The sequence below is a fragment of the Macaca fascicularis genome, chromosome 9 (assembly GCF_037993035.2).
Source record: "Macaca fascicularis isolate 582-1 chromosome 9, T2T-MFA8v1.1".
NCBI classification, from domain to species: Eukaryota; Metazoa; Chordata; class Mammalia; order Primates; family Cercopithecidae; genus Macaca; species Macaca fascicularis.
Genome location: NC_088383.1, coordinates 74055771 through 74083212, shown reverse-complemented (window position 1 = coordinate 74083212; position 27442 = coordinate 74055771). Strand labels below are relative to the sequence as shown.

The window sequence follows — 27442 nt, the reverse complement described above, 5'->3', positions numbered from 1 at the left end:
TACTCAAATGGGCAGCTGCTCCCTAGGCCAAGCCCATCAGATGAAGTGCCACCATCCTCAGTGTGGCCTTTTCATCTTTTCCATCCTCCTGGACTCGGGTCTTCTGCCCATTCTACCTGACACCAGTGGGTTTGATTTCCCTGAGTGCAGCAAATTTGGGCTGAGCAACTGTTTGTACAATGACTACTTTGCTACAGGGACCCGAGACAGGCACGGTTTCTTCAAGACCCTGGGCACCACTTTCCTCCCCCAAGCCTGTTTCCTGCTCTGGGAAGTGAGCTGACTTGCTCATGTCACGTGGCGTGATGTCTGGTAGGGACGCTGGGCGGCTTCTGAACCATGTCAACAGTCTGTTTAACCTGATTCTTGGCACTGCTGTGTGCCTGCTCCAGACGCCAGGTGACTTTGAGCAACGTGGGGTGGGGATGAGGTTACAGGCAGGTCGGGTGTGTGCTCCTTGTCTCTGGAGCGGTTTTTTTTCTCTGGATCTGGGAGCAGCAAGGGACAAGGCAATAAGCTGGCGGAGCCGGGGAGCTGGGATGTAGTGGTGCGGCATTCTGCCACCTGACAGTGGGTGGGGGACACTTGTCAAAGCCTTTTTTGCTGCAGTCAGAGCGTGCATCCCACCTTTTCTGGCTCATAGCCGAGCCACGCAGGGAGGGCAGGGGGATGAGGTGGGTGAATGGGGGTGCTTGCAACGCCTCTGCCAACCGTAGCTAACAAGTGGCGGCTTGCACACCAGGGCAGGCTGTGGTGACCCCGGGTAGGGGCAGCCAATGAGCTCCGGGGCCGTGGTGGCACCACCGGGCAGCCCGCCTGTCTTTGGCTGGCGCAGCCGCGGGAGGGGCCTGGGTCCGCCAGTCAGGGCTGCCGGGCCCTGTCTCTGGGAGGCCTGGGCAGATCTGCCGCTCCATTCACAACAGCCTGACCTGACTCGGGCTGCCACATTTTTAACTTTTTCAACCTCCTGGAGAGGAGGGCGGGCTGTGGGGGCGGTTGGTGGGAAGGACGATGGAAACAAACTCTTTTCCCAGGCTCTGGTTCCCGAGTGGGATCGAGCTCCAGGCTGGGGCCGGGAATTCTGAATACTCTGCAGGCACATGGCACATTAGGGTGTGGGGACGATGTGGGAGAGGGAAAAGCAGAAGGTGATGGTCGTGGCCCAGATGCCCACCCAGGACTGGCGTTGGGGACTGCAGGGACCCAGCCTGCTCAAGTCTTGCAGCCCCCCAGCCATCTGAGCACCGCTCTGCCTGGATGGAGTTAGTTCTGGAACAGCAGACCTAAGTGGCTGTTGGCCTGGGTCAGGGGTTGGGGCAAATTCAGGCTCATCATCTAGAACTCCTTGTGGCACAGGCTGGACAGTGTCAGCAGCAGCAGGGGCTTGTGCCCCCAGCCCCCTCCCTTAAGCCTCCCTGCTGAACGCAGACCCACCACGGCCAGTCACATAATAAACATATATTTACAGATGTACAATTTGAGAATTCTAATTGAAGAAATACAGCTTCCGGGGAATCCTTTAGGATCGATGTTCTTATTGCACATGGCTCAGCCCATCTAGGGACATCTACCAACACGGATGGTCGGGGTGTGAGGGCAGAGCACCGGGGCCACCGTGGGGAGGCACTCTGGCCACATCAGTTCTTAACATCTCTCTGGGCTGAGGTGGCCGCTTCATTGCAGGGTGGGACCTTGTTTAAAAACCAGATTTGACATTTCCTTACCAAACTTCCTTTCCCAGCAAGAATCCTATTTGTTGGGGGACTTTTAAAAAAAGAGCCGAGAGAAACTCTGGGAGGGTGGCTATCACCTCCTGGCTGGCAGCTTGGGGAAGTAAGGCTTTGGAAGACGGTGGGCTCAACGACACACTCACCGCCACAGGAAAACACGGTCATTCCAGAAGGCCCAGTAGAAACTGTGGGAATAAAGAAACCTCCCTCCTCCCCCTGGCAGCAAGTGCTGTTTTGAGCAAAATCCTCATTTGAAGGTGAGGGTAAGAAAACTATTCTGGTTCAGGTGTATCCCTTGTCCAAGGTACAAGAGGAGGCCTGGTGGTCACATCCACAGCGGGTGAAGAGAGGCACCCATGGGCACTGACTTTTCTTCAGGAGTTGAGGAGGCTGCCCTGGGGTCCCGGCACCACTGGCTGACTCGGAGGAAGAACCTTCTGAAATCCTTGGTGCAGGACTTAGGAAAAACCAGTGGCAATGATGGAGCTGTGCCCTGTGGCACCTATAAGGCAAAGCCCACTGAGGGGCTTAGGGATGGGGAAGTGGTTAGGCAGATCCTGGCCCCCTCTGCAGGCCTTCCCTTCTGTGGGCAGGGGGCTGGAGGGCTCCTGGGCACCAGGACAAAGAGCCCACTAGTGCTGCTCAGAGGGAAGGGGTGGTCTCACCCAAGCAGGTCCTTGTCGTGCCTCTCCTGTGACTCAATACTGACCTGGTACCTGCCTCCACGGCCTGCTCCTCTTCAGGTTAACCGTTATCCCGAGGCCTTCACGGGTTCACACTATCATGATTACTGCTGCCATCAAAACCAGGTTGGGGTTTCGGGGGGCCGTGAAAAGCTCTGGCGTGACTCTCCTGACGCTGTCAGCTTTAGCTAATGTCTAGCAAAAACATCACCAGGGTGCCTTCCCCAAACAGGCCTCATTTTCTAAAACATGGAAGAAATCAGCTCAACAACTTAACCAAATCCCTGCAGAGTTTAAAAAGTAGACTATATATATATATCTTCATATATGCCTATTTACATATAAATAGATATATATACATATACGCGCATCTATAAATTACATTCTATGGAGAGTTCTTTCTTCCTCCTCTCTATCCTTGGCCAGCGCCTTTGGCTTCTCCTGAGAGGTGGCTGGTGGTGGCTCCTGTGAGGGAGGAAAGGCAGCTGGGTGCCCCCTCCCCCAGCCCTTCCCACTGATATCTGCTGGGAGTTTTACATTCTACTTTCGTTGCCATGGTTTCTGTATCCTAGGAGAGAGCCGGTGCGGAGCCTCCGCCAGCCCTGGGAGGGAGGGAAGCAGCCCCATGGCAGGTTTTCTGTCTGTCCTAAGAGCTTTCTGCATTTACTGGGTGAGAGAGAGGGCAGCTGTGCAGCGTTCGGCCTCCAATTCCATTTTAATTTTGTTTCTTTGTATGTCTTTCCTCAAATATACAGTCCATCACCTTGGCTCAGTGCGTGTCACCAAAAATTCTCCAGGGATTTCATAGTCTGGGGAGGAGAGTGGCAACAGTTAGCTCGGCAGTCAGGCGGCACCGGCTCCTCTAGCTTACGCCATACAAGTAGCCCCCCTTGCCACTGTGCCACTGCACCACTGCACCGTGCTGCCTGCTCGACCCCCACCAACCCCACCTGCGGTCTGCCCTCCTGCGGCGGCACAGAGGCAGACACAAATGGCCTCTAGGCAGAGTCAGCTGTGGATCCAGGCTGGGAGGACACAGGCAAAGGAGGGGGTGGACAGGGCACCCGCACAGAGAACCTTCACTGCTTCTGCCCACACTTCTCCGGGCTTGGCCGAAGTGGCCATCTCTGGCAAACGCTGGGAGCAGAGCCCAGCACCCCCATTCGCCGGGCTGTAGGAGGGAGCCTGCTACGAGCAACTCTCATTTCCCCTCCACCCCTCCTGTGCTGAGCGGCTGCATCTGACCCTGAACTCATGACCTTCTGTTCCCTTCCTCAGACCGCAGGCGAGATGCCTGGGCAGGGCCGGATGCCTGTGGTTTCCACGCTGCCAGGTGTGGCGGCATTAGAGAGAGTGCCTCAGATCCCACCAGAAGGGGGTGGTCAGGGCCCGCGGCCCCTCCCGCCGCCAAGCCTGCCAGCTCCCACCCACCTCGCGGCTGCCTGTTCATCTTGCTCCATTTCCTCCTCGCTGGAGGGATGGAGGAAGAGGAGGGCTCTTGGCCCACCTGTTCCCACATGGTTCTTCCTGGTATCAGGCAGGCAGTGTGCGTGTGGGGCTCTCTTGGGCCCCACAATATGTGATGGCCTGAATACCAGGGCATGGACAATAGTCTGCTGTGCTGGAGAAAGGGCTGTGCTGACTGATGGCTGGAGTGGACCAAGAAGCCCTAGGTGGCCCTCAGCAACAGTTTCGAGTTCCCACTCTGCCTGGCTCTGGGGTCCCCCACACCCCCAGAGCCAGGGAGCGAGACTGCAGGAGTGGGGGTGGAGAGCATCGCTAGAGGGCGGAAACCGACCTTGGTTTCTAGCAGGCCCCACAGCTGCCCAGTCTCTGGAAGCTGGAGGTCAGGCTGGGGACAGGAGTCTTTGCCACAATCACCAGGCTTCCTCCCTTTCTCCCCCTCCCTCCTCTGCCTCATGACCAGGGCCAAAGCTGCCAGGAGTTGCAGGGTGGAGGCAGCCCTGGCTCATACTTGGACCTTGGTGGCGTGGCTGGCCCAGGACTATCCATGCAGGGAGGCCTGCACCTCTGACAGTCGGCTGCAGCTGGGGGTGCTCATCTTCTGTGCTTTGTGGTACATATCTGTGTCGCCAAAGTAACGGGCCCGGTACAGCAAGCCTTCCTCTGCAAAGCAATGGGACAGGGTTAGCACACACCCAGTACCTCCTGAAGCCTGCAGGGACTGGAGAGCGGAGGAAGGCTGACACACGCCTGGGGCTTGGGCAGGGCTGGCCTCCCATTAGGAAGACCCTGGAGGAGCAGAGACTACAGTCCTTATGTGGGAGAGACTGACAGAGGTGCCTTTCTCTAGAATGCAGTGAGGCCAGCCAAGGTGAGACTCTGTCATCCTGGTCAGGCCTCCCCAGGGTTCCACAGATGGATCCAGGAGCACAGTCAGGGCGGCCAGGGATCTATCCACTCCAGTCTGTCTCTACACACTCACCTCTGGCAGCCAACACGCCAGGCTGATGGCAGTGATTTACGGGAACCTGAGGAAACCACAGGTGGCCCCTGGCTTCCAGCCCCAGGGAAACACAGGAGTGGAGACCAGCTCTTGGCTGGGAGGTGGCTTGGTGCAGGGCAGTGCCAGGGGCCAGGCCCTCAGAGCACAGGGTGAGCAGAGCTCTCTCCTTCTCCTGCTTTCCAGCTTCATCCCCTGTCACCTCCCAAATACAGCCCCCATCTTCCCCCCACACTCACTCTGCTGCTTCTCCTTCCAGCAGTTGTTCCGGAGGTTGGCGATATAATCATCCTCCACATTCCGCTCGACTGTTTTGAGGCTGGAGCCTGTGTACTCCTCGGAGAAAGTGTCTCCCACATAGTAGACGACACCCAGGTGGTCAGTGACTCGCCTGTGGATGTGGCCCACGGACCTGGCCAGAAATACCAGGTTCAAAGTGGGTGCGGGTTCCTATGCCCAGGGCACTCTAGGGGTGATGGGCCCCATGACAGGAGGTGCCGCACAGACCACACAAGTAGTTGGTTCTTTCTCAAACCAGAGCAGGGACTCGCACACTCCCTGAAAGGAGGGTCTGAGGAAAAGGCAGCGTCCTCCCACACACGTGGCCCAGACTACAGGACGCCCTGCCTTTAGACTCCTTGCTTACCACACTGCTGACCTGGGGCCTTTGGGGAGAGGCCCACCCTGGGGAACTGGGGACCTGGGAGGGAACCTGGGCTCCACCTCTGTGCCTCCATTTCCCCATTCATCCCCTAAGCCAATTGTTACTGAGGGCTTGCCTGCCTATCTAGGAGTTCCCAGTGTCGAGTTAAGAGGCTTAGGGACAAAATGACAGGAAAAGCTCCAGGGAGCCGTATCCTCCCAGCTCCAATCACAAGCTCTGTCAGCTGTGGGAAGAGCCTTGACACCCAGACAGGACCAGTGCTCTGGGGACAACAGTCCCTGCCCTAGTCCTCTGCTCCTCGCGTGTCTCCAGTTGCAGAGAAAAGGGCTGGCATCTGGCCACAGGGAGCCTGAGCCAGCGGCCAGGGTCCAGTGGACCGACTCTGCCCCCTGCTGGTTGAGAAGGGTCATTCCAGCTCCCAGCCGGAGGTGGCCACCTTTGGGGAGAGGGGGATCCAGCCACTGAAGCTGAGCACCCTGTGTAGCTGACCCTGGGCCAGATGTTGGACATCAATGAGGGGAGCTGACACCCTAATGGGTCACAAAACATCCTCAAGTTCACTCCTGGCAGTTGAGACCAAGCATTCATTAAACAAATATTGTTGAGCATTTCTAATGGACCAGACATGTTATATGCATTATTCATTAATTTCCACAGCAGGTAGATGTTATAATTCCCATTTTATAGATGAGGAAACCAAGGTTACATAACTTGTTTAGGGTCACACAGCTTCTTAGTGGAGAAGCTGGGATTCTAAGCCATGCTTGCCGTGTCTGACTCTAGTGCCCTGTTCTTTCCATAGCCTCAGGAAGCCCAACCAGAACCGAGGAGCAGAGGTTCTTCGTCAGGGTTGGCAGGGGAGATGGCCAGGAAGGAGTCACAAAGCCGCTGAAATTATATGCAAAACTCTGTGTGGATGTGTGTGCGTGCATGTGTGCATGTGTATCGTGTGTGTATGTGTGTGTGCGCATGTGTGCATAGTTCTAGGGAAAAGTTCTGTAGCTCTCGCTGCATTTTCTTAGGGGACCATAATCCTAAAAAGCTTAAGAGTCCTAGTTGAATAGAGAAAGTATATTTTATTGATTCGAAGCCAGGTTTCTGCATTATGATCGTGCACTGGCTGGATCAGGATGCGAAAGAAGGCCCCTAACGGGGCTGAGAATCTAAAGCCCCTTGTCTGCCCATGGCCCAGCCTCACCCATGTACTCACGGTCTTGGGCTCAGACTGTAGGGTGGACTGGAGACCATGAGCTGGCTGAGAGCTGACACGAGGATCAGGATGAGGATAGGCATTAGCTGCACAAACACCCCTAGCCCGCCCTGGAGGGAAGAGCCAATGTCACTCTGCTGGACCTGGGTGGGGTGTGGCATCAGCCATAATCACCACCAGCTCCCCTAGAACAGTGGACCCTGGGGAGACATGACACCACTCTGCCATTCCCTCCACGAGGCTCCAAAATACAGATGCTCCTTCACCTGACAGCTTTCCCAGATAAAAACAAAGCAGCAACTGGTGTGAAACACAGGAGGAAGTGAGATGTCTGCATTTACTTTTGAGAGCATGTCAAAAAAAAAAAGCAGCAAAACTTGCTTCCTCCAGGAGAATGGAAGGCAGGGCTGGAAAGAGACATGCGGTATATACAACTTTTTGAAATTTGAACCACACAAATATATTACCAATGTAAACATTATGGCCAGTGTGGTGGCTCATGCCTGTAATCCCAACACTTTGGGAGACCAACACGGGAGAACCATGTGAGGCCAAGAGTTCAAGACCAGTCTGGCCAACATACACCCCTATCTCTACAAAAAATAATAATTAAAATAAAATAAAAATTACCAATTAAAATTAGAAATAGCACTGGTCCTAGGTTGCAGAAAAAGCAAACAAACAAAAAAATAAGAATTAGAAACAAAAACTAACAAATTTATTCACTGTGTGATAATCTATGATGTTAAAAACTCTTCTGTTGTTAGATACAAAATAAAAAATCTTTGATCGGGGCAGTGGCTCATGCCTGTAATCCCAGCACTGTGGGAGGCTGAGGCAGGAGGACCACGTGAGCCCAAGAGTTTGAAAGCAGCCTGGGCTCAAACAACAAAGTCAGATCCTATCTCTACAAAGAATTAGCTAGGTGTGGTGGGGTGGGCATGTGGTCCCAGCTACTGAGGAGCCTGAGGTGGGAGCTTTGCCTGGGAGGGGAGGCTCCTGCACTCCAGTTAGGGTGACAAAGCGAGACCCTGTATCAAAAAGAAAAAAAAAAAAAAAAAAGAAAAGGCTGGCATGGTGGCTCATGCCTGTAATCCCAGCACTTTGGGAGGAAGAGGCAGGTGGATCACGAGGTCAGGAGTTCAAGACCAGCCTGGCCAATCTGGTGAAACCCTGTCTACTAAAAATACAAAAATTAGCCGGGCGTGGTGGTGGGCACCTGTAGTCCCAGCTACTCAGGAGCCTGAGGCAGGGGAATCGCTTGAACCTGGGAGGCAGAGGTTGCAGTGAGCCAAGACTGTGCCATTGCACTCCGGCCTGGGCGACAGACCGAGACTCTATCTCAAAAAAATTAAAAAAAAAAAAAAAAAAATTGAATAAATATTGTCAGAGCAAAAGGAAACCCCTTCTGCCTTGCCCGAATTTAAAATGTGCTGCAATTGTCCACAATATTTTAATTTTAGCCAGCTAGCTGTTCTTTGATCTGTGGCATACAAAACGTGTTTGGAGCATTGGCTAGTTATAATTTTTATTAAATTTTTTTTGTTTTTGTTTTTTAAGACGGAGTCTTGCTCTCTTGCCCAAGCTGGAGTGCAGTGGCATGATCTCGGCTCACTGCAACCTCCGCCTCCCGGGTTCAAGCGATTCTCCTGCCTCAGCCTCCTGAGTAGGGATTAAAGGCACCTGCCACTACGTCTGGCTAATTTTTTTATTTTTAGTAGAGACGGGGTTTCACCATGTTAGCCAGGCTGGTCTCAAATTCCTAACCTTAGGTGATCTGCCCACCTCAGCTTCCCAAATTTTTGTAAATATGTTTTTTAAAGTATCTTTTGGCTTTTTAGCAAGAAGAGTCGGCACCTATGTTGTCATCCTTTAAAATTCTCTCACTGGCGGAGCACAGTGGCTCACGCCTATAATCCCAGCACTTTGGGAGGCCGAGGCGGGTGAATCACCAGAGGTCAGGCGTTCAAGACCAGCCTGGCCAACATGGTGAAACCACGTCTCTACTAAAGATACAAAATTAGCTGGGCGTGATGGCGGGCGCCTGTAATCCCAGTTAGTAGGGAGGCTGAGGCAGGAGAATCGCTTGAACTAGGCAGGCGGAGGTTGCAGTGAGCCGAGATCAAGCCGCTGCACTCCAGCCTGGGCAAGACAGCAAGACTTCGTCTCAATTAAAAAAAAAAAAAAATTCTCTCAAAAACTTGAGAGAAAATAGCTGAGACCCATGGGAAAAAAAAAAGAAAAAGAAAAAGAAAAGAAAATTCTCTCACAGAGTGTAACTTTCCATTGCTTAGAGGATGTCACTTTGGCCTTACCAGTGAGCGGCCTGCATGGAAGCCTCACATGACCCTCAAGCCTGGCTGCGGGTGGGGTTTCTGCATTCCGCTCCCCAGCCAGACCAGCAAAGCCGCGCTCCCGCTGGCAAAGTGGAGCACGGCTCCCTCATGTAGCGCCCTCTGCTGTCACTCAGCAGAATGCAAGGGAGGCCCAGAGGACTCCTTGGCTGAGAGTTGTGGGGACTCTGCTGGTCCCAGAATGGACAGTGTGGGAGGGAACTCCCTCCTCCAGGCCCCCTCCCTGGGATGGATCTGGTGCCCTCCCCACGCTGTTCCCGGCGCCTTCCTCACTCACGTCACCCTGGTTGTCCCTGCGGTCCTGCCTTTGCTGGTAGGTATAGCGCATGCGGCCGTTGCTGTAGACGTGGACGTTACCTGGGGGTCAGAGGGGCTGAGTCAGGAGCCGGGGCTGTTGGGAAAGGGAGAGGCTGGCATGCCATCCCCACCATCACCCCAGGGATACCTGGCTATGGGGAACTTACTAGAAGGGAAGCCGCCGCCAAAGAACATGTTGAAGAGGTCTTCAGGGGAGATGTCGGCCTCAAAGCCGCGGTGGAAATCCCCGTGCCCATGGCCGTGCCGGGCCGCCTGGCTCTTGTCATCGCCAAACTGGTCATACTGCTTCCTCTTCTCCGGGTTGCTGAGTACCGCATATGCTGTGCCAATGGCTGGAGGGGAGGAGGAAAGGTCAGGCCTGAGGATCCTGGGGTGCAGGGGAGGTTCCAATGGCAGCCGAGTGCTCACTTTTCTCAGGTACTCAAGCAGTGCTTTAGGAAGCAGACGTCCTTGGGGCGGGCAGGAAGCTGGGCCAGTGTGGGGAGGGGGCATGCAGGAAGACCCCTCAGTGGATCTGGGCAGCCTGGCTGGGTGGAGGGTAATACAGGCTCCTTGCTCTCTTCAAGACAATGGTCAAGCTTTGTCGATGTGCCAGGCCCCCTAGGAGCGTGGCCTCATTTGCTTCTTTTTCTGTTTATTCTATTTTTTGAGGCAGGTCCTCACTCTGTCACCCAAGCTGAGTGCAGTGGGGCAATCATGGTTCACTGCAGTCTCATCTTCCTTTGCTCAAGCGATCCTCCCACCTCAGCCTCCTGAGTAGCTGGGACTACAGGCGTGCACCACCACACCCAGCTAATTTTTTGTATTTTTTGTAGAGATGAGGTCTTGCCAAGTTGCCCAGGCTGGTCTCAAACTCCTGGGCTCGAGGGATCCTCCCACCCTTGGCCTCCCAAAGTGCTGGGATTACAGACATAAGCCACCACACTAGGTGGCTTTTACCTCTAAGAACAACCCTATCTCCATTTCACCAAAGAGAAAACTGAGGCTCAGAGAAGTGACTGCCTAAGCTCACACAGCTTTAACATGTTACAGAGCTGGGAGTCAAACAAAAGCAGGTGTCTCTTGCTGCAAGTTCTCTCTCCGACTTTATGAAAACCACCAAAAACCTCTTTCCTCATTTTCTCTTGAGGTGCCCAACGAGATGGGCGTCCCTTTCTGGAGGTTCTGTAAATCTGAAGTCATAGTCTGACACGCAGGCCAGACAGACACACAATATCCTTACTGTGAACTGGAAGGCAGCAGGAGCTGTGGGGAAGGGCCAAATCTCAGGGCTCTATGGAGACTCCTCCACTCCTGGTGATGTGGCCAGGGTGAGTCCCCCACTCTTGGGGGTCCAGGCCCCAACCACTATTTCCTACCTGGGCCTGGAGCCTCCCACCAGGGCCCCCCGGCCAGGACGGCTATGCCCTGAAGGATCCCAGCTCTGAGCTTCTCAGTCTCCCACTCTCTCTCCTCAAGCTGCCACTGTCTCCGAGGAGTGGTTCCAAGTCGCATCTGATTCCCATCCTGAAACCCCTGGGAATAAGGAGGGCAAATCTTCTCCTCTGCCAATTCTGACCAGGCCTCAAGGCCAGAGCTGGCCTCTCAGTACAGTTGGAGCAGGTTGCAGGCAGAGGCTGGGGCTGGAGAAACATTCAACAGGGCTACCTTGCCTCCCTCCACTCCCACTCTCCTTCTCCTCCGGGGCTCCTGGGACACTGCACACCAGGTCTCGGAGTCTACTCTGCCACAGGCTCTCCAGCTGGCTATGGTTGTGGGTGCAGCACAGCACGCACCCCGCCCAGGCCAGTGGGGGCTAATCACCATGCTGTTTCCCAAGGAGGTGGATGAAGCGAGAATGAGAGAAGGAAGGAGGACATGGTGGGAATGAGAGAAGGCAGTGATGTTTGGGGCAATGAGAAATTGCAGTGCACAGAGTCAGTACACGAGCGCCTGACAGGTTAAAAGAAAATGTAATGAATAAAGGGCAGCTTACGATTTCAGCCAGAAATGAAGCACCCACCCCTGAGCCAGTGGGCCCTGAAGCCAGAGACTGCCATGTCCCCACTGTAGGCCCCAGGTGTATAGGTATGGCAGGGGAGCTGGCTGTGGCTGCTGGTATTGAAGCGGCCACCAGGCCTGAGGCCCCTGACCTGGGGCTACCCTGCCCCTCAGCAGGGAAACAGTTACCCCAGTGGGCAGCTATGAGACTCCAAGACAGGGGAACACACACGGTGAGTCACTCCATCACTGAGAATCCTTGGAGAAGCTACTAGAACTTTCTTGCCTCAGTTCTACTACTGTAACCCCAGGAAACGCAGAGGGAGCAGGGGCAGGAATGCTGCTATTTGAGCTCTGACAAACTCTACATAGCTGGAGGTGGCTACTAGAACCTTTTTCCCAGGAAGCAGCTCCCAAGCCTGGGCAACTTGGGCCTAAGGCCACTTCCTTCTGCACCCCACTTCCTGGGAAAGCTGTCTTGGTCCCTTACTCCCTGCCACGGACAGGAGAGGAACACACCGAAATGCTAGGAAAGCAGGGCTGGCTTACCTTTGAAAGCTTCAGTGGCCCCAGGCGCGTGGTTCTTGTCTGGGTGGAATTTGAGGGCCAGTTTGCGGTAGGCCTTCTTCAGGTCCTCATCCGAGGCCCCTCTGCTCACCCCCAGGATCTCATAGTAATCTTTACATTGCTTGACCCTGGGGAGGGAGGAGAGTGTGGTAGGGGGTGCTCTACATGGGTCTGTGTGAGTGGGGCGAGGAACAGGCCGTGTGGGGCGCACAGCTCTAGGCAGGCTGCGGGGGACCAACAGGGCAAGGCTGACAGCTCCTTGGGTCAGTTGTGTGACATCAGGGACAAGGGAGCCACAGTGGACGCCAAATGTGATGCAGAGCTGGGCAGGACCACGGGAAACAGAAGAACACTGTCTGGATTCTTGGATTTAGGAGGGCAGCTGCAGGGTTCGCCAGGCCAATATCTATCTCCCCCTGTTCTGCTGACAGTTTCCCCATGGGAGGAGCTCAGGAGGACTGTTGGTGTCCATCACCCAGGGTGGTGTCCCAAGCTCAGCCAACCGACTCTCCTGGCAATCTGAGTCTTTTTTTTTTTAACTTTTAAAAGTTTTTAAAATTTTAAATATTTAAAGATAGAGACAGGGTCTTCTAATTGCCCAGGCTGGTCTCAAACACCTGGGCTCAAGGGATCCTCCTGCCTCAGCCCCCAAAGTGCTAGGATGACAGGCATGAGCCACCATGCCCAGCCCAATCTGAGTCTTGAGTGGGTAACATGAAGGCCAGAGGTGGCAGGTGACTGTTCACCCCAAGCACAGGGCCTAAAGAGACCCTAGTTCTCTTTCACCAATTCTTCCTCTCTGCGCCCCTGGAGACCTCCTGGTTCTTGGCCCGTTTCTAGGCCTTCCCAATCCCTCATACATCAGTTTCTATAGCCTACAACGGACCTTGCCGAGTCAGTGAAGTACAGATCTGGCCTACACTTTTATAACAGCAGTCATGCTCTGTCTCACACAGGCGGCCTCGGTCCCGAAGCTTGCCAGGAGCTGTGGGCATGACCCTGGGGGATTCCCAAGGCCAGCTGCTGGGAGACCTGGGGAGAAATGGGAGCTGGGAACGTCTAAGCCTGAGGAGCCTTGGCTGGGTGGTCGCTGGCCTGGTAGCCAGCTGCTCTGCACGGGGCCTGCTCACAGTCACGGGGCAATAACTCTGCCTCTGGTCTCCATTCTACCCCACACAGGCTCTGATCTAAAAGGGTTTTTGTTGGGTGCTGGGCTGTGGGTTGGGGTAGAATCTGGAGGGGGAGACAAGGCTCCATCTCTGTTGACAAACAGAGCTGTGTAAAGACGCCTGGGGCCTGCCTGGCCAGTGGCAGAGGAAGCCGGCAGAGTCAGCTTTTCCAGCCTCTGCTGTGGGTCATCTTGGCAGGAGGGGTGGTGAAGCCCCAGTTCCCACACTGTATTCCTGGGCCTTGAGGGAAATAAGGAGAGGTCCTGGTGAACCTGGACACTTGGACCTTCTCCATCCACCAAGCCCCTCCCAGGGCCCTGTGCAGCCCACAGGCAGATGGGAGGTGGAGGACATGCTCCAGGAAGCCTCTAGATGTCCCCAATCTCCCCAGGCTCTGGTCCCTGCCCACCCGTCTACCTTTTCACAGCTGCAACCTGTTCTGCAGTGTAGCCTTTGGTGCTCTCTCCTCCAGCTTCACCGTTGGCCGAGGGGGCACTGGTCCCACCTGCTTTCCTGTGGGTGGCATGGGTTGTGTCTGTGGGTGGGGGTTGGTCACCGGCAGTCTGTGGTTTCTGGTTGAGGGACTCGATCAGGGCTGTGCAAGGCAAGGAAACTATTCAGGGCTCCTGCTCCAGCAGGCTGCGTGCCTCGCCGAGCGGCCTGCTGCTTCCCACTTGCTTCCCCTCCCAGCAAAGCCACCAGCTCCTGCCCTGATTAGGCCTGTGGGTGCTGGGGGGGCAGTCATCTATTCTCTTGAAAGCCACAGTCCTTAAGAGTAGGCAGGATAGGCTGGACGCGGTGGTTCATGCCTGTGATCCCAGCATTTTGGGAGGCTGAGGCGGGCAGATCACCTGAGGTCAGGAGTTTGAGACCAGCCTGGCCAATGTGGTGAAATCCCATCTGCATTAAAAATAACAAAACTTAGGTTGGGCGCAGTGGCTCACGCCTGTAATTCCAGCACTTTGGGAGGCCGAGGCAGGTGGATCACGAGGTCAGGAGATCGAGACCATCCTTGCTAACACAGTGAAACCCTGTCTCTACTAAAAATACAAAAAGTTAGCCGGGCGTAGTGGCGGGCACCTGTAGTCCCAGCTACTCGGGAGGCTGGGGCAGGAGTATGGCGTGAACCCAGGAGACGGAGCTTGCAGTGAGCCCAGATCACGCCACTGCACTCCAGCCTGGGCGACAGAGCAAGACTCCGTCTCAAAAAAAAAAAAAACAAAAAACAAAAATTAGCCAGATGTGATGGCGGGTGCCTGTAATCCCAGCTACTAGGAAGGCAGTGGTTGCAGTGAGCCAAGATGTCGCCACTGCAGTCCAGCCTGGGTGACAGAGTGAGACCCTGTCTCCAAAAAAAAAAAAAAAATCCGGGCGCAGTGGCTCACGCCTATAATCGCAGCACTTTGGGAGGCTGAGGCAGGCAGATCACCTGAGGTCAGGAGACCAGCCTGGCCAACATGGTGAAATTCCATCTCTACTAAAAACAAAACAAAACAAAAAAACCCCCAAAAAACCAAAAAGCATTTAGCTGAAGATAGTGGTGGGCGCCTGTAATCCCAGCTGTTTAAGAGACTCGAGAGGCTGAGGCATAATTTCTTGAACCCAGGAGGTGGAGGTCGTAGTTAGCAAGATTGTGCCACTGCACTCCAGTCTGGGCAACAGAGCAAGGCTCTGTCTCAAAAAAAAAAAAAAAAAAAGTAGGCAGGATAGAGATCTTTTTCTTTTTACATGAACAAAATTATGTTAATAAAACTTGACAGAAAATCTACATAATTCGTGGATAAATCTGTAGTAATTGCCTTATTTTCCAGATAGTATACTTACATATATATTTCTTTTCTTAATAAATTTAGGCAGAATTCTGATATTCTGATAGTCTTCTAGAAGCACACTTGGTTTTATTAATAAACCCTATAGTACTTTATTTAGAGTTATTTTTTTGTTTGTTTGCTTGTTTGAGATACAGTCTCACTCTGTTGCCCAGGCTGGAATGCAGTGGTGCGATCTCAGCTCACTGCAACCTCTGCCTCCCAGGTTCAAGCGATTCTCATACCTCAGCCCCTCAGCCTCCTGAGTAGCTGGTACTATAGGCACGTGCCACCATGCCTGGTTAATTTTTTTTTTTTTTTTTTTGACACGGAGTCTTGCTCTGTTGCCCAGGCTGGAGTGCAGTGGCATGATCTTAGCTTACTGCAACCTCCGCCTCCTAGGTTCAAGCAATTCTCCTGCCTCGGCCTCCCTAGTAGCTGGGATAACAGGCTCCCAGTACCATGTCCAGCTAATTTTTGTATTTTAGTAGAGATGGGTTATCACCATGTTGGCCAGGCTGGTCTTGAACTCCTCACCTCAAGTAATCCACCCATCTCGGCCTCCCGAAGTGCTGGGATTACAGACGTGAGCCACCATGCATGGCCTAATTTTTGTATTTTTAGTAGAGATGGGGTTTCACCATGTTGGCCAGGCTGGTCTCAAACTCCTGACCTCAAGTGATCTGCTCCCCCTCGGCTTCCCAAAATGCTGGGATTACAGGCATAAGCCACTGTGCCCTGCTAGAGTTCATTTAATACTGCTTTAATTGCCATTTCTTTCAATGTATTTGGTTTTACTCTGCTTTTTGCTTTTATGAATCTAACTTATGAATCCATTTTTTTCTACTGAACTCATTCAAATCTGCAAATATGTTTGCATTGCATCACATTTTGAATAAGTAAAATATTCAGTCCACAGCACTATGCCCTATTTTTAACATTTTCAGATGGAGTCTTACTCTGTTGCCCAGGCTGGAGTGCAATGGCATGATCTCGGCTCACTGCAACCTCCGCCTCCTGGGTTCAAGCGATTCTCCTGCCTCAGCCTCCCAAGTAGCTGGAATTACAGGTGCACACCACCACGCTGGCTAATTGCATTTTTAGTAGAGACAAGGTTTCACCATGTTGGCGAGGCTGGTTTCGAGCTCCCGATCTCGTGTGATCCACCCGCCTCGGCCTCCCAAAGTGCTGGGATTACAGGCGTGAGCCACTGCACCCAGTCAACCCTTCAGTATTTTTTTTTTTTTTTTTTTTTTTTTTTTTTGAGACGGAGTCTCGCTCTGTCTCCCAGGCTGGAGTGCAGTGGCCAGATCTCAGCTCACTGCAAACTCCGCCTCCCAGGTTCATGCCATTCTCCTGCCTCAGCCTCCCGAGTAGCTGGGACTACAGGCGCCCGCCACGTCGCCCGGCTACTTTTTTTGTATTTTTTAGTAGAGACGGGGTTTCATCAGGTTAGCCAGGATGGTCTCGATCTCCTGACCTCGTGATCCACCCGTCTCGGCCTCCCAAAGTACTGGGATTACAGGCTTGAGCCACTGCGCCTGGCCCAGATTTTTAAGATCTCAAAGTAGTTAGTTTAACAGACTTGGCATGTTGAGTGCCAAGATGGGCAAAGTACCCTGCAAAGGGGACCCCGCTTAGCAGGACCATCTGTTTCAGGTGGGATCAGTCAAGAAGGCTTCCTGGAGGCCTTTGCTTAGCTGTAAAGAGGAATGGGGGAAATGAGTTTGCCCAAGGGGGACAGGGATGGTATGAGACCAAAAGAAATATCTGCTGTGCTCATTACTTGCTATTTTTCACATTTTTCAAATGGTTGGGCATGTCAAATGGCCTCTTCAATGTCTGGAGTCTATACAGGACATTAACTATCACCCTCGGCAGCATCATGGTTATTGAAAACCAAGCCCGGCCAGGCGCAGTGGCTCAGACCTGTAATCCCAGCCCTTTGGGAGGCCGAGGCAGGTGGATCACAAGGTCAGGAGTTCAAGACCAGCCTGGCCAACATGGTGAAACCTCATCTCTACTAAAATACAAAAATTAGCCGAGTGTGGTGGTGGGCGCCTGTAATCCCAGCTACTTGGGAGGCTGAGGCAGGATTGCTTGAACCTGGGAGGCGGAGGTTGCAGTAAGCTGAAATCATGCCCTTGCACTCCAGCCTGGGCAACAACGAGACTCCATCTCAAAAAATCAAAAATAAAAACGAAAAAAACCAAGTCCGCTGGGCGTGGTGGCTCACACCTATAATCCCCGCACTTTGGGAGGCTGAGGCGGGTGGATCGCCTGAGGTCAAGAGTTCGAGACCAGCTTGGCCAGCATGGTGAAACCCTGTCTCTACTAAAAATACAAAAATTAGCCAGCGTGGTGGCAGGCGCCTGTAATCCCAACTACTTGGGAGGCTGAGGCAGGAGAATTGCTTGAACCTGGGAGGCAGAGGTTGCAGTGAGTTGAGATCATGCCACTGCACTCCAGCCTGGGCAACAGAGCGAGACTCTGTCTCAAAAAAACAAAAACAAGCAAAAACAAGCCTGTGGTTCCTACAGATTAAATGAGGAAGGGCCCAAGTCTCTGGCAGCAGGTCCCTATGTCCATTTATTCCAGGCACAAAACCAACTCTCAGAAACCCGTCAGGCCTGGGCCCCTGTGCCCTGGGTAGTAAAATCCTAAAGCCTCTGACAAGCTGACCAGCTGGGAAAACAGGCATCTGGATCACTGCAGGGATCCAGCATCCCTCTGTGCTGAGGAGGGACAGCAGCACATCCCAGAACGGTCCTCTGCTTCCTTCAAACACGCCAGGTGCCTGCTGGCCTGAAGACACCATGCTGGGTGCCACACCCACCAGTGCAATGCACTGAGGTCTGACCCAAGGGGCTGAGAGCTAGTCTCACTGGGAACAGAGTATGGGGCTCCAGTGGAGCACTGCTGCCCTGGGCTGCTGCTGCCACACTGCGAGCTTGTGTGATCGTGCTGAGTCTTCAATTGGGAAATCCAAACACAGGAGCTCACAGCCGGGGTTGCTCTGAATAAGGGAGGTAGGCTCCTGCAGCAAACCCTGAGAGCGTGCCTGGGGAGGAGTAATAGCAACAATTATTTTTCTTACCCAGTGATGTGTGTCAGGTGGGTACCTTCACAGTGATCTGCATGTATTAGTTCATTTAACTGCCACAGCAGCCTCCACTGTAGGAAGAGGGCACTGTGGCAGACTGCTGCCATGACCACACAGCTGGTTAGGAGGCAGAGAGGGCTTTGAACCCCAGGACGTCCAGAGGGGCCTTTGAACCCCAGGATGTCCAGCTCCAGGATCCATGCTCTTTTTTTTTTTTTTTGAGACGGAGTCTCGCTTTGTCGCCCAGGCTGGAGTGCAGTGGCCGAATCTCAGCTCACTGCAAGCTCCGCCTCCCGAGTAGCTGGGACTACAGGCGCCCGCCACCTCACCCGGCTAGTTTTTTGTATTTTTTTAGTAGAGACGGGGTTTCATCGGGTTAGCCAGGATGGTCTCGATCTCCTGACCCTGTGATCCGCCCGTCTCGGCCTCCCAAAGTGCTGGGATTACAGGCTTGAGCCACCGCGCCCGGCCGCATGCTCTTAACTATGCTGCTATCCTGGGCCGCACATGTCTGATGGGGTGGGGGTGGGGGTGGGGATCGGGGACAGAGATCCAAGCAAAAGCAAAGAAGAGACATTAAATTCAGAAAGGCCCAGATTCAAATCTCAGCTCTGCCATTCCTAGCAGTGTGACCCTGGCTGATCTGTGACATCTCTCTGAACCCGGTTTCCTCACCGTCGTGGTGAATGAAATGAGATAATGTGTGTGAGCACCTGGTGCAGAGTCTGACAGAGAGTGAAGGTTCAAGGCTGATGAAGTGTCTGGCCATGGAAGTGGGCTGGCCAGGGAGGTGAGGGGACCTGTGGTGGGGGGTGGGGAGGAGGAGGGCTGGGTAGCGGGGGAGTTCTGAGGCTCAGGAAGGCAAAGGCTCAGTGCTCAGCAGGCTCTGGACCCAGTAGTAACCATGAGATTTCAGGCCATCCTAGATACCAGGTCCGTGCCAGCTACCAAGGGAATGGCAAGAGAAACCAAAAGATGAAGAGATACTGGTCAGGACAGGGCAGGAGGAGGAGGCAATAGGCTGTTTCCTAGAGCTTTTCAAGAAGCTCTTTATTTCAGTTCCTCTGGAAGCTCCAGTGGCCCAGGCTGAGCCTGGCAGATCCTGAGGGCAAAATAACCAGTTATTCAGCTGCCAGAGATGAGCAGGAGCACTAGCCAGGAGACAGGACAGGCTCTCTCTCGTACCTCTCAGAGAAGATTCTGGAAGCTTTTCAGGGCAGTTACAGGGAATCAGCCACTCTAATTTCCCTACAGTACAGAGAGAGCCCAAATGAGAATGGGGGTGCCCTGGGTCACATGGAAGCCTTCTGCTTGAGTTGGAAATTAAAGATTTCTGGTTGCTGGCAAGTAGGGTCTCTCTTCTGGCCTGGGGGATGTGACAGCTTCATGCTTACATCCCTCATGGCACAGAGGCTGACAAGCAATGTCACAAAAGGAGACAGAACAGCTTAATGTTACCTTGGTTCTGTCTCTTCTCAGTAAAGCTGGCAGACCTAGAAAAGGAAGGGAACTCGGTAAAAGAGAACAGAGCTGGGGTGGAGAGGCACCTGAGGTGGAGCTGAGAGGATTCCTATAGCCAAAGCCACTGAACCCAGACTAGAGAGTTGACTTGGCCGGGCGATGGTTCACACCTGTCATCTCAGCACCTTGGGAGGCCAAGGCAGGAAGATGGATTGAGCCCAAGAGTTCGAGACCAGCCTGGGCAACACAGGAAGACCCTGTTTCTATAAAAATAAAACAATTAGCCAGGTGTGGTGGCACATGCCTGTGGTCCTAACTATTTGGGAGGCTAAGGTGGGAGGATCACTTGGGCCCAGAAGGTTGAGGCTGCAGTGAGCTGTGATTGCGCCACTGCATTCCAGCCTGGGCAACAAAGTGAGACCCTGTCTCAAAAAAAAAAAAAAGTTAGACTCCCCGACAGGTTCAAACCCAGCTCTGCCACATGCTAGAAGAGTCATCTTGGACAAGGTAACTTAGCTTATCTGTGTAAAACTCCATCTCCATCATACAGGCTAAAAGAGGAAATGAGTGAATGCCGGCAAAAAACTCAGCCCAATGCCCAGCAAATATACAGTGTTGTCTCCGACTGTGACTTTGTTAGTAGGTGAGTAGCTGAGTTTCTGGGCTCTATGTACCTATGGTGCTTATAGTGAGTCAGAAAAGGGCCTGGGATTGGAGATGGACAGTTCTGGGTCTTTGTTGGCTAGCCATGTGGCCTTGCCAGGTTATCTGGGTCCTCAGTGGAGAGAAGATCCCTACTCTCATAGGAGTGCTCTGAGGGGTAAATACGATTCTGTGAAATACAGGGAATGGAAGAGGGCTGAGTGCACGGTGGGGCTCATGAAGGTTGACTGACTTGAAGGGAACAACCCCACCCTGGACCTTACCAGCACCAGAATCTCTCTCACTCCTGGACTCTGAATGCAGAATCCCTCAGCAACCCATCTCCTTTTCCTGTGGGCTGGCTTTCCCAGCTTGGCCTTCCTGACTTAGCCCAGAGCCAGCCATTTCACAGAACGTCTGGTAGCCTGAGCTGCAAGGAACCTCAGGATCATTGCAGCCAATCCTCTCTTTGTATGCTGGGGAAACTGAGGCCTACAAATGCTCTCATGAGCTCCCTGGGAAACCTGGCACCTTCCACATTTGTTACAAAGCCTTAGTCAAAGCCAGTGGCTACCAGGCTGCCAGCTGCTGGATAAAACTCCCAGAAAGGGACTGACTGACTGGCTCCACCATCTCTAATCTGTGACCTCCCAGCTTAGGGCTACTGCTCTGCAGTTTAACTCAGTGCCTCCTCGTCCCACCTCCTGCAGCAGGAGTTTCAAGTCCCCTCACATCCTTTTTGCTGCAAAGGCCAACATGCCTGCGGCATCACACAGGGCTGCTCGCCACCTGCTGCCATACCTCTCCACGGCTACCTGGCTGCTGCCCTCTCCGGGGACTGCCTCTTCTTGTTGCTCCATCTCACTCTGTTGCTTCCTCTGCCTTTGCCTGTGGGCTTGCCATTGTGCCTGCAGCAATTTTCTCTCCGTGGTCTACACTTTCCCACAGTGACCTCAGCCATGCACAACTCCAGTGAGCTCCAGGGAATAGACGATACCACACTTTCACCTGTAACCTAGTTCCAAGCTCTCCTGAGTTCCAAGCTGACAGCTCCTTTGGCCTGTCCCACTGGCACCTCCCACTCTGCTCATCTCTTCCCATCCCAGTTCTTCACCCTGGTTTCTTCCTGGTCACAGGGGCTTCAATTCTGATCCCCCAGCATCCCATCTGATTCTCCTCTGCAGCCCTCTCTCACACAGGCCTGGTGCCTCTTTTCCAGGGACCTTAGCCTTATCCATACTGCCTTGTCCCAGGCCCTCAGAATAGCCAACCTGCTCAAGGCAATTCTCTCTCATTGGCTTCCTACCTTGAGTCTCTCTTACCTCTCATTAACCCTTCATGCTGTTCTCTTTTAACAACAGCGCCCTTACCTTATTCCTGCTATCAAAAACCTCAACGATTTCCTCAGTAACTACAGAATAAGGTAAAAATATCTTGGTCTGGTAGAAAAGGATTTTTATGATCTGGCCCCATTTTATTTTCTAAGCTTAATCCTCTCTGTATACAAACTACCATCTCCACTGCCTCTAAATCTTGCTATACTTTGATCTCTTCCCCCGAATCTTACAACTTTCAGCTCCCCTGACTTCTCCCAGGATGCCTTTACTCAAGTCTCACACCTTCCTCCAAAGCACAGTTCAAATGCTAACTCCTGTCATCCCCAAAACATTCCCTCGCCGTGAGATAACATTATTTTTATGCACTTGCTACAGCACTCACTACACTGCTTATAATTTAATGTTCAGGAGATTGTCCTCCACACTTCCTCCCCACCATCAGACTGTGAACCCATGGATGATGGGGACTGATTTTTTCACGCCTGTCCTTAAGCCCTTGGCATCAAACCCTGGGCTTATTTTTTGTTTAATCACAGTTCTGCCTTGTAATATTTATTTCTGTAAGTTTGTCTCTTTCACTAGATTATAAGCTCTTTTGAGGTGAGGGATCACATTTTACCAATCTTGCCAGCACCAAGCAGAGGACTTTGCAAACAAAACAAAACATAAATGATCTTCAACAAAAGTCTGCTGCATTGAATGAGCATCTGGGATAAGCCTAAACCCAAAGCAATAGACTGCCACCTAATGTATCTGTATTACTCCCCCTGGGGAGGCAGGGAGCCCAATGGGTAGCCCTGCCCTCTATTTTTGAAGTAAGATCTTTCCCTGTCCCAGACCTAAACTAATCCCAGGTCCTTGTCAGCTCAGTGGAGGGCTGCAGATGGTAGAGTTTACACAGATGCATAAGGCGTATAGTCTCATAGTCTTTGAAGAAAAGCACAAATATGACAAATATGCAGGCAGGTGATTCTTCTGTCTCAGCAAATTCCAGAGCCCGAGCCTGAGAGAGGACACTCCTTCAAGCTCCTGAACTGGTGTAGGGGGCCTGCTGACAGAAAGATCCCCACAGGCCCTGTGGCCCATTCTTTCTTGGCTGCCAGGTCCCGAGCCCGCAGCAGCATCAGTGTCAGGCAGAATTCTGACAGCTGGAGGGACCACGCCCCACCACAGAATACCAATTAATTCATAGGGAGGCTCCTCGAGCAGGTTACCTCAGGTGTCCTGACAAATACAGCCCGAAACCCTCTCCAAGGGGAGGCAAACAGGCCAAAGATCAACCTGCAAGAGTCTGGAGGGAGGAAAGTTCAGCAGTCCAGGCTACCTCTTCCACCAGCCTCCCGCTTCTCAGTCTCATCAGGAGGGCAGGGCCGGTTAGGAGGCTGACTGCTGTTCCTCAATTTCATTTCTTTTCTTTCATAAACATTTACAGAGTCACAGAACTTTCCACTTTCTAGCTGTGTCATCTTGGGCATCCCTTACCTCAGAGATTTTCCTCACCCATAGAATACAGATAATGATCTTTGCTCTGCCTCCCTGACTGGCAGGCTCAAGTAAGAAGGCACAGGCGAAGGAGCTTCCTAAACTGCAAAGCCCTATGGGTATTATTGCCAATCACATTATCTGCGCCAACCCTCTAATCTTCCCGAGGAGGAAACCCAAGCTCAGGAAGGTCACGTGGTAGCCGTCAGGATGAGACTGGGGCCTTCGGAGTGCCTGTTATTCCCTGACGGTTTACTAAGTGGTGATCACAAGCACCACCCGGTGTCTTTCTCCCCTCTAGCTTGGATTAAGAAAAACTCCTTGGAAAACTTAGGTTAAAGGAAAAAGAAAGGGTTCCCGGGTGAAGCGAGGTGATGAGTTGTAAAGCCAGCCTCACTCTTCCCTGCCTGGCTCAGGAGCCTCCTGTCCAGGGTCACTCAGCAGCCTCGGCGTCCACATAGCGGCTGCCGCTGGACTCTTGCGGGCGATGGAGGGCTGGGGTGGCTGAGACCAACACCTCCCATCAGGCCACACACTTCGAATCTCATCATCAGGAGGAGTGAGGCAACCGGCCTCAGGACAGACCGTAGGAAGCGGCGGACTGGGGTGGGTGTAAAGGCCGGCTAGCATTTTGGGAGGGTGGTCCCCGACCCTCAGCCCGAGACGTGAAAGGCAGTGAAGATACGGAAGCGCCTTTCCCTTGCGCTCGAAGGACGGAAGTCTCTCCCCGTCTAGCGCCCATTCTCTCCCTCAAAGGAGTTATGTTTATTTTCCTGAACTATGATACTTCCCAGGCCGGCTACTGGCCTGGGCCACCGAACGGCCCCTTGGGAAAAGTAGTTCGAGTTCACTTCTAGGTAAGTTCCCTTCGTCCTGGCTGCCCGCGCGTTTCATTCTCGGAGACCTCAGATCCCAGCGGATTCCGCGAGCACACCTAAAGCTGAAGTCCCGGGCGCCCGAGTCTCCAGATGGCTCGCATCCCGCAGAGGAGCGCGAGGGAAAAACTACGCCTCCCAGCAGCCACCGCGCGCCTCAGTGCGCAGGCGTAGCCGCGCCTCGCCACCCCTCCCCCTCCTCCAACTGCTCCAGTCGGTCCGTTCCCGTGTTCCCCCCATCAGTTCTAATGTCCCCAGTCTCTCCGACACCTCACACTCACCGCGAACTCGCGGCGTCGGGTACAGCCGCTGTGCCTTCTCCAGGAAGCGGAGCGCCCGGTCGGGCTGGTTGCTCTGGATGGCCTTGAGGGCGATGCTGATACAGCGCTCAGCTTCATCCTTGTTGGATTCCATGGCGGAACCAGAGCGCGGAACCAGGGAGGGGGAGGCCGGGCGAGCGAAGGGCTGCGCCACCCGCCGGCGCGTCGCGGGCAGGCGGGCGCGGAGTGATGACATTCACCCTCCGCCCCTCCTTTCCCGAGATTTGAGCGAGGGTGGAGGCGCTACCGTATGTTTTCTAAGAAAGGGACGGCTGGCTTAGGTGTCAATAATGGTGCATGCCCAGATTCCATCTTCCGGAGGTCTTAGAGTTGAGTATGCACCAACCCTCTAATCTTTCCGAGGAGAAAACCCAAGCTCAGGAAGGTCACGTGGTAGCCGTCTGGCTGAGACTGGGGCCTTCGGAGTGCCTGTTATTCCCAGACGGTTTACTAGGTGATGGTCTATATACGTAACGTAACTATATACGTTTCAGACGAAGGTTATTTATTTATTCACTGAACAGATATTGAGTGCCCACTGTTTGTCAGGCATGGTTTTATGGTTTTATGGCATACAGGGGTGAACAAAACAAAGCCCCTGCTCTCATGGAGCTTACATTCCACTGTGTGTAGGGTTAGGGGAGCTCTGCAGATATATTCAGAAAGTGATAAAAGCGATGAAGAAAAATTATGGAAAACACAAGGATAGAGAGTGGGAGGTGCTATTTTAAATAGTGCGATAAAAGAAACCTCTCAGAAACTGTCATTAACAGGTACCAGAATTCAGGAATGGTAACAAGTAGATGTGACTGGAAGAAGGGCGGTCAGGCCGAAGGAACAGCAAGTGCAAAGGCTCTGAAAAGGGAATTTTCTTGGTGAGTTATAACAGGATGAAGAAGGCGAATACACTCTAGGGAGCATAAAGATTCTACTATAGGCCGGGCGCGGTGGCTCACGCCTGTAATCCACACTTTGGGAGGCCGAGGCGGGTGGATAACTTGAGGTCGGGAGTTCGAGACCAGCCTGACCAACATGGAGAAACCCCATCTCTACTAAAAATGCAAAATTAGCCGGGCATGGTGGCATATGCCTGTAATCCCAGCTACTCGGGAGGCTGAGGCAGGAGAATCACTTGAACCCGGGAGGAGGAGGTTGTGGTGAGCCAAGATCGCGCCATTGCACTCCAGCCTGGGCAACAAGAGTGAAAGTCCATCTAAAAAAAAAAAAAAGAAGAAGAAAGAAAACGATTCTACTACAGAGTGTAATCCAGTTCTATCATTATCCCGTTCTTCGAGGGCTACCACTCCAGTGAAAGCAATCTTGTGAAGGTTGCCAGTTACCTCCACATTGCCGAATCCCCTAATCATCTGTCAGCCCTTACATTGCTTGGCCTTTCGGGCAGGATTTGGTAAGAGGCTACTACAGTAATCCGGATGAGAGTCAGGAAGCTACTATTATAATACAGGTGAAAATTAATGGTAACTTGGATACGGGTGATGGCAGAGGTGGTGAGTAGTAGTAAAATTCTGGATACATTTTGAAGATGGAATGACGCAATGGATGTGGGCTGTGAGAGAAAGAGGATTCAAGGATGATTCCAATGTTTTTGGCTTGACAACTGGAAGAAGATAATTTCTATTTACTAAAATAAGGAAATGGAAAAGACTATAAAAGGAGCAGTTTGGTGGGGGAATATTAAGTGTTTGGTTCAGTTTATGATGCTTTTTAGAATCAAGCAGAGATATAGACTAGGGTGTTGTACATTTGTAGGGTTTAGGCAAAAAGGAGCTGGAAATATAATTTTGGGGCCAGGCACAGTGGCTCACTCCTGTAACATTTTGGGAGGCCAGGGGTGGGAGGATCACTTGAGGCAAGGAGTTTGAGACCCGCCTGCGCAACAGAGTGAGATCCCATCACTACAAAAAAATAAATAATTAGTTGGGTGTGGTAGTACATGCCTGTAGTCCCAGCTACTCAGGAGGTTGAGGTGGGAGGATTGCTTGAGCACGGGAGGTCAAGGCTACAGTGAGCTGTGAGATATATATATAGATATAGATATAGATATATATGTGCACCAAGGAAGTGAGTGTAGATGGAGAAGAGCAGAAGTCTGATTACTGAGCCTCACAAAATCCCAACATTTAAAGATCTGGAAGAGGAGGAAAATCCAGGAAAGGAGAATGTGAAGAAGCAGGTTGTAAGGAAATGAGTAAGCCAGGTGTGGTGGCTCATGCCTGTAATTCCAGCACTTGGGGAGGCTGAGGTGGGAGGCTCACTTTAGCCTAGCAGTTCAAGACCAGCCTGGTCAACATAATGAGACCCCGTCTCTACAATAAGTCTTTTTAGGGAAAGAGAGAGGGAGGGGGGTCAAACTTGTCATATCCTGTGGAGAGGCCAAGCAATGTGAGGACTAAGAAATGACCAATAGATCTGGCAGTGTGGAGGGCAGTGTGGACTTTGACAAAATTGCTTTTATCTATTTCATTTTATTTTTTGAGACAGAGTCTCACTCTGTTACCCAGACTGGAGTGTAGTGGCACGGTTATGGCTCACTGCAGCCTCGACTTTCTGGGCTCAAGCAATCCTCCCACCTCAGCCTCCTGAATAGCTGGGACTACAGGAGTGCTCCACCACACCTGGCTATTTTTTATTTTTATTTTTATTTCTTAAGTTTTTTTTTAAAGATGGAGTCTCACTATGTTGCCTAGGCTGGTCCCAAACTTCTGGGCTCAAGTGATCCTCTCACCTCAGCCTCCCAAAGTGCTGGGTGTGAGCCACTGTGCCTGGCCATAAAATTGCTTTTAGTGTGTGGTAGGGGTGAAAACCCAACAGGAATGGATTCAAGAGAGTAAAGGTGACTGGGCGTGGTGGCTCACGCCTGTAATCTCAGCACTTTGGGAGGCTGAGGTGGGTGGTTCACCTGAGGTCAGGAATTCAAGACCAGCCTGGCCAACATGGTGAAACCCTGTCTCTACTAAAAAAATACAAAAATTAGCCAGGTGTGGTGGCATGCGCCTGTAGTCCCAGCTACCCAGGAGGATTATGAGCCTGGGAGGTCGAGGCTGCAGGGAGCCATGGTTGCCCCACTGCACTCCAGCCTGGGCACAGAATCAGACGCTATCTCAATTAATAAATACACACATAAGAATGAAGCAAGGCCGCAGTCTCCTCAGCTATATATGCTCCTTGGAAAATTTTTTCACATCCAACCTTCCTTTGCATTCCCATTTTTCCCTTTCCAATGCAAACCCTTACGACTTCATGCTGGCCTGTTA

The 27442-nt window shown here is 52.5% G+C and overlaps 2 protein-coding genes across 4 annotated transcripts in view; both read right to left on the bottom strand.

Moving 5' to 3' along the window:
• Positions 1-1443: 1443 nt before the first annotated feature.
• DNAJB12 (DnaJ heat shock protein family (Hsp40) member B12) lies at positions 1444-24283 on the bottom strand. 3 transcript variants are annotated; one of them, XM_005565561.4, is made up of 9 exons: positions 24129-24283; positions 13557-13734; positions 11953-12098; positions 9570-9755; positions 9383-9462; positions 6752-6861; positions 5117-5289; positions 4389-4540; positions 1444-3222 (listed from the first exon to the last, which is right to left on the bottom strand). In XM_005565561.4, the coding sequence occupies exons 1-8, from the start codon at positions 24259-24261 to the stop codon at positions 4419-4421; spliced, it is 1128 nt and encodes a 375-aa protein (XP_005565618.2). In that variant the 5' UTR covers positions 24262-24283; the 3' UTR covers positions 1444-3222; positions 4389-4418. The 3 variants fall into 3 exon arrangements, with proteins under 3 accessions (XP_005565618.2, XP_005565619.2, XP_005565617.2); XM_005565562.4 differs by having other exon boundaries at positions 4395-4540; XM_005565560.4 differs by having other exon boundaries at positions 4443-4540.
• A 372-nt stretch (positions 24284-24655) lies between these two features.
• MICU1 (mitochondrial calcium uptake 1) overlaps positions 24656-27442 on the bottom strand; it is a 264556-nt gene continuing 261769 nt past the window's right edge. The window contains exon 12 of the mRNA XM_065520916.2: positions 24656-25380. Coding sequence (XP_065376988.1) covers positions 25220-25380 — 161 coding nt within the window. The 3' untranslated portion in view covers positions 24656-25219. The remainder of the gene's footprint in view (positions 25381-27442) is intronic.

What these genes read in the sequence shown, in the direction of transcription:
- DNAJB12 (XM_005565560.4), bottom strand. Translation starts at nt 24,261, where the DNA reads ATGGAATCCAACAAGGATGAAGCTGAGCGCTGTATCAGCATCGCCCTC. An exon ending in GGCCACTGAAGCTTTCAAAG is followed by an intron (nt 9,756 to 11,952) that starts GTAAGCCAGCCC and finishes CCTCCCCTCCAG; the next exon opens with CCATTGGCACAGCATATGCG. An exon ending in GCAGGGACAACCAGGGTGAC is followed by an intron (nt 6,862 to 9,382) that starts GTGAGTGAGGAA and finishes TCTTCCCTCCAG; the next exon opens with GGCGGGCTAGGGGTGTTTGT.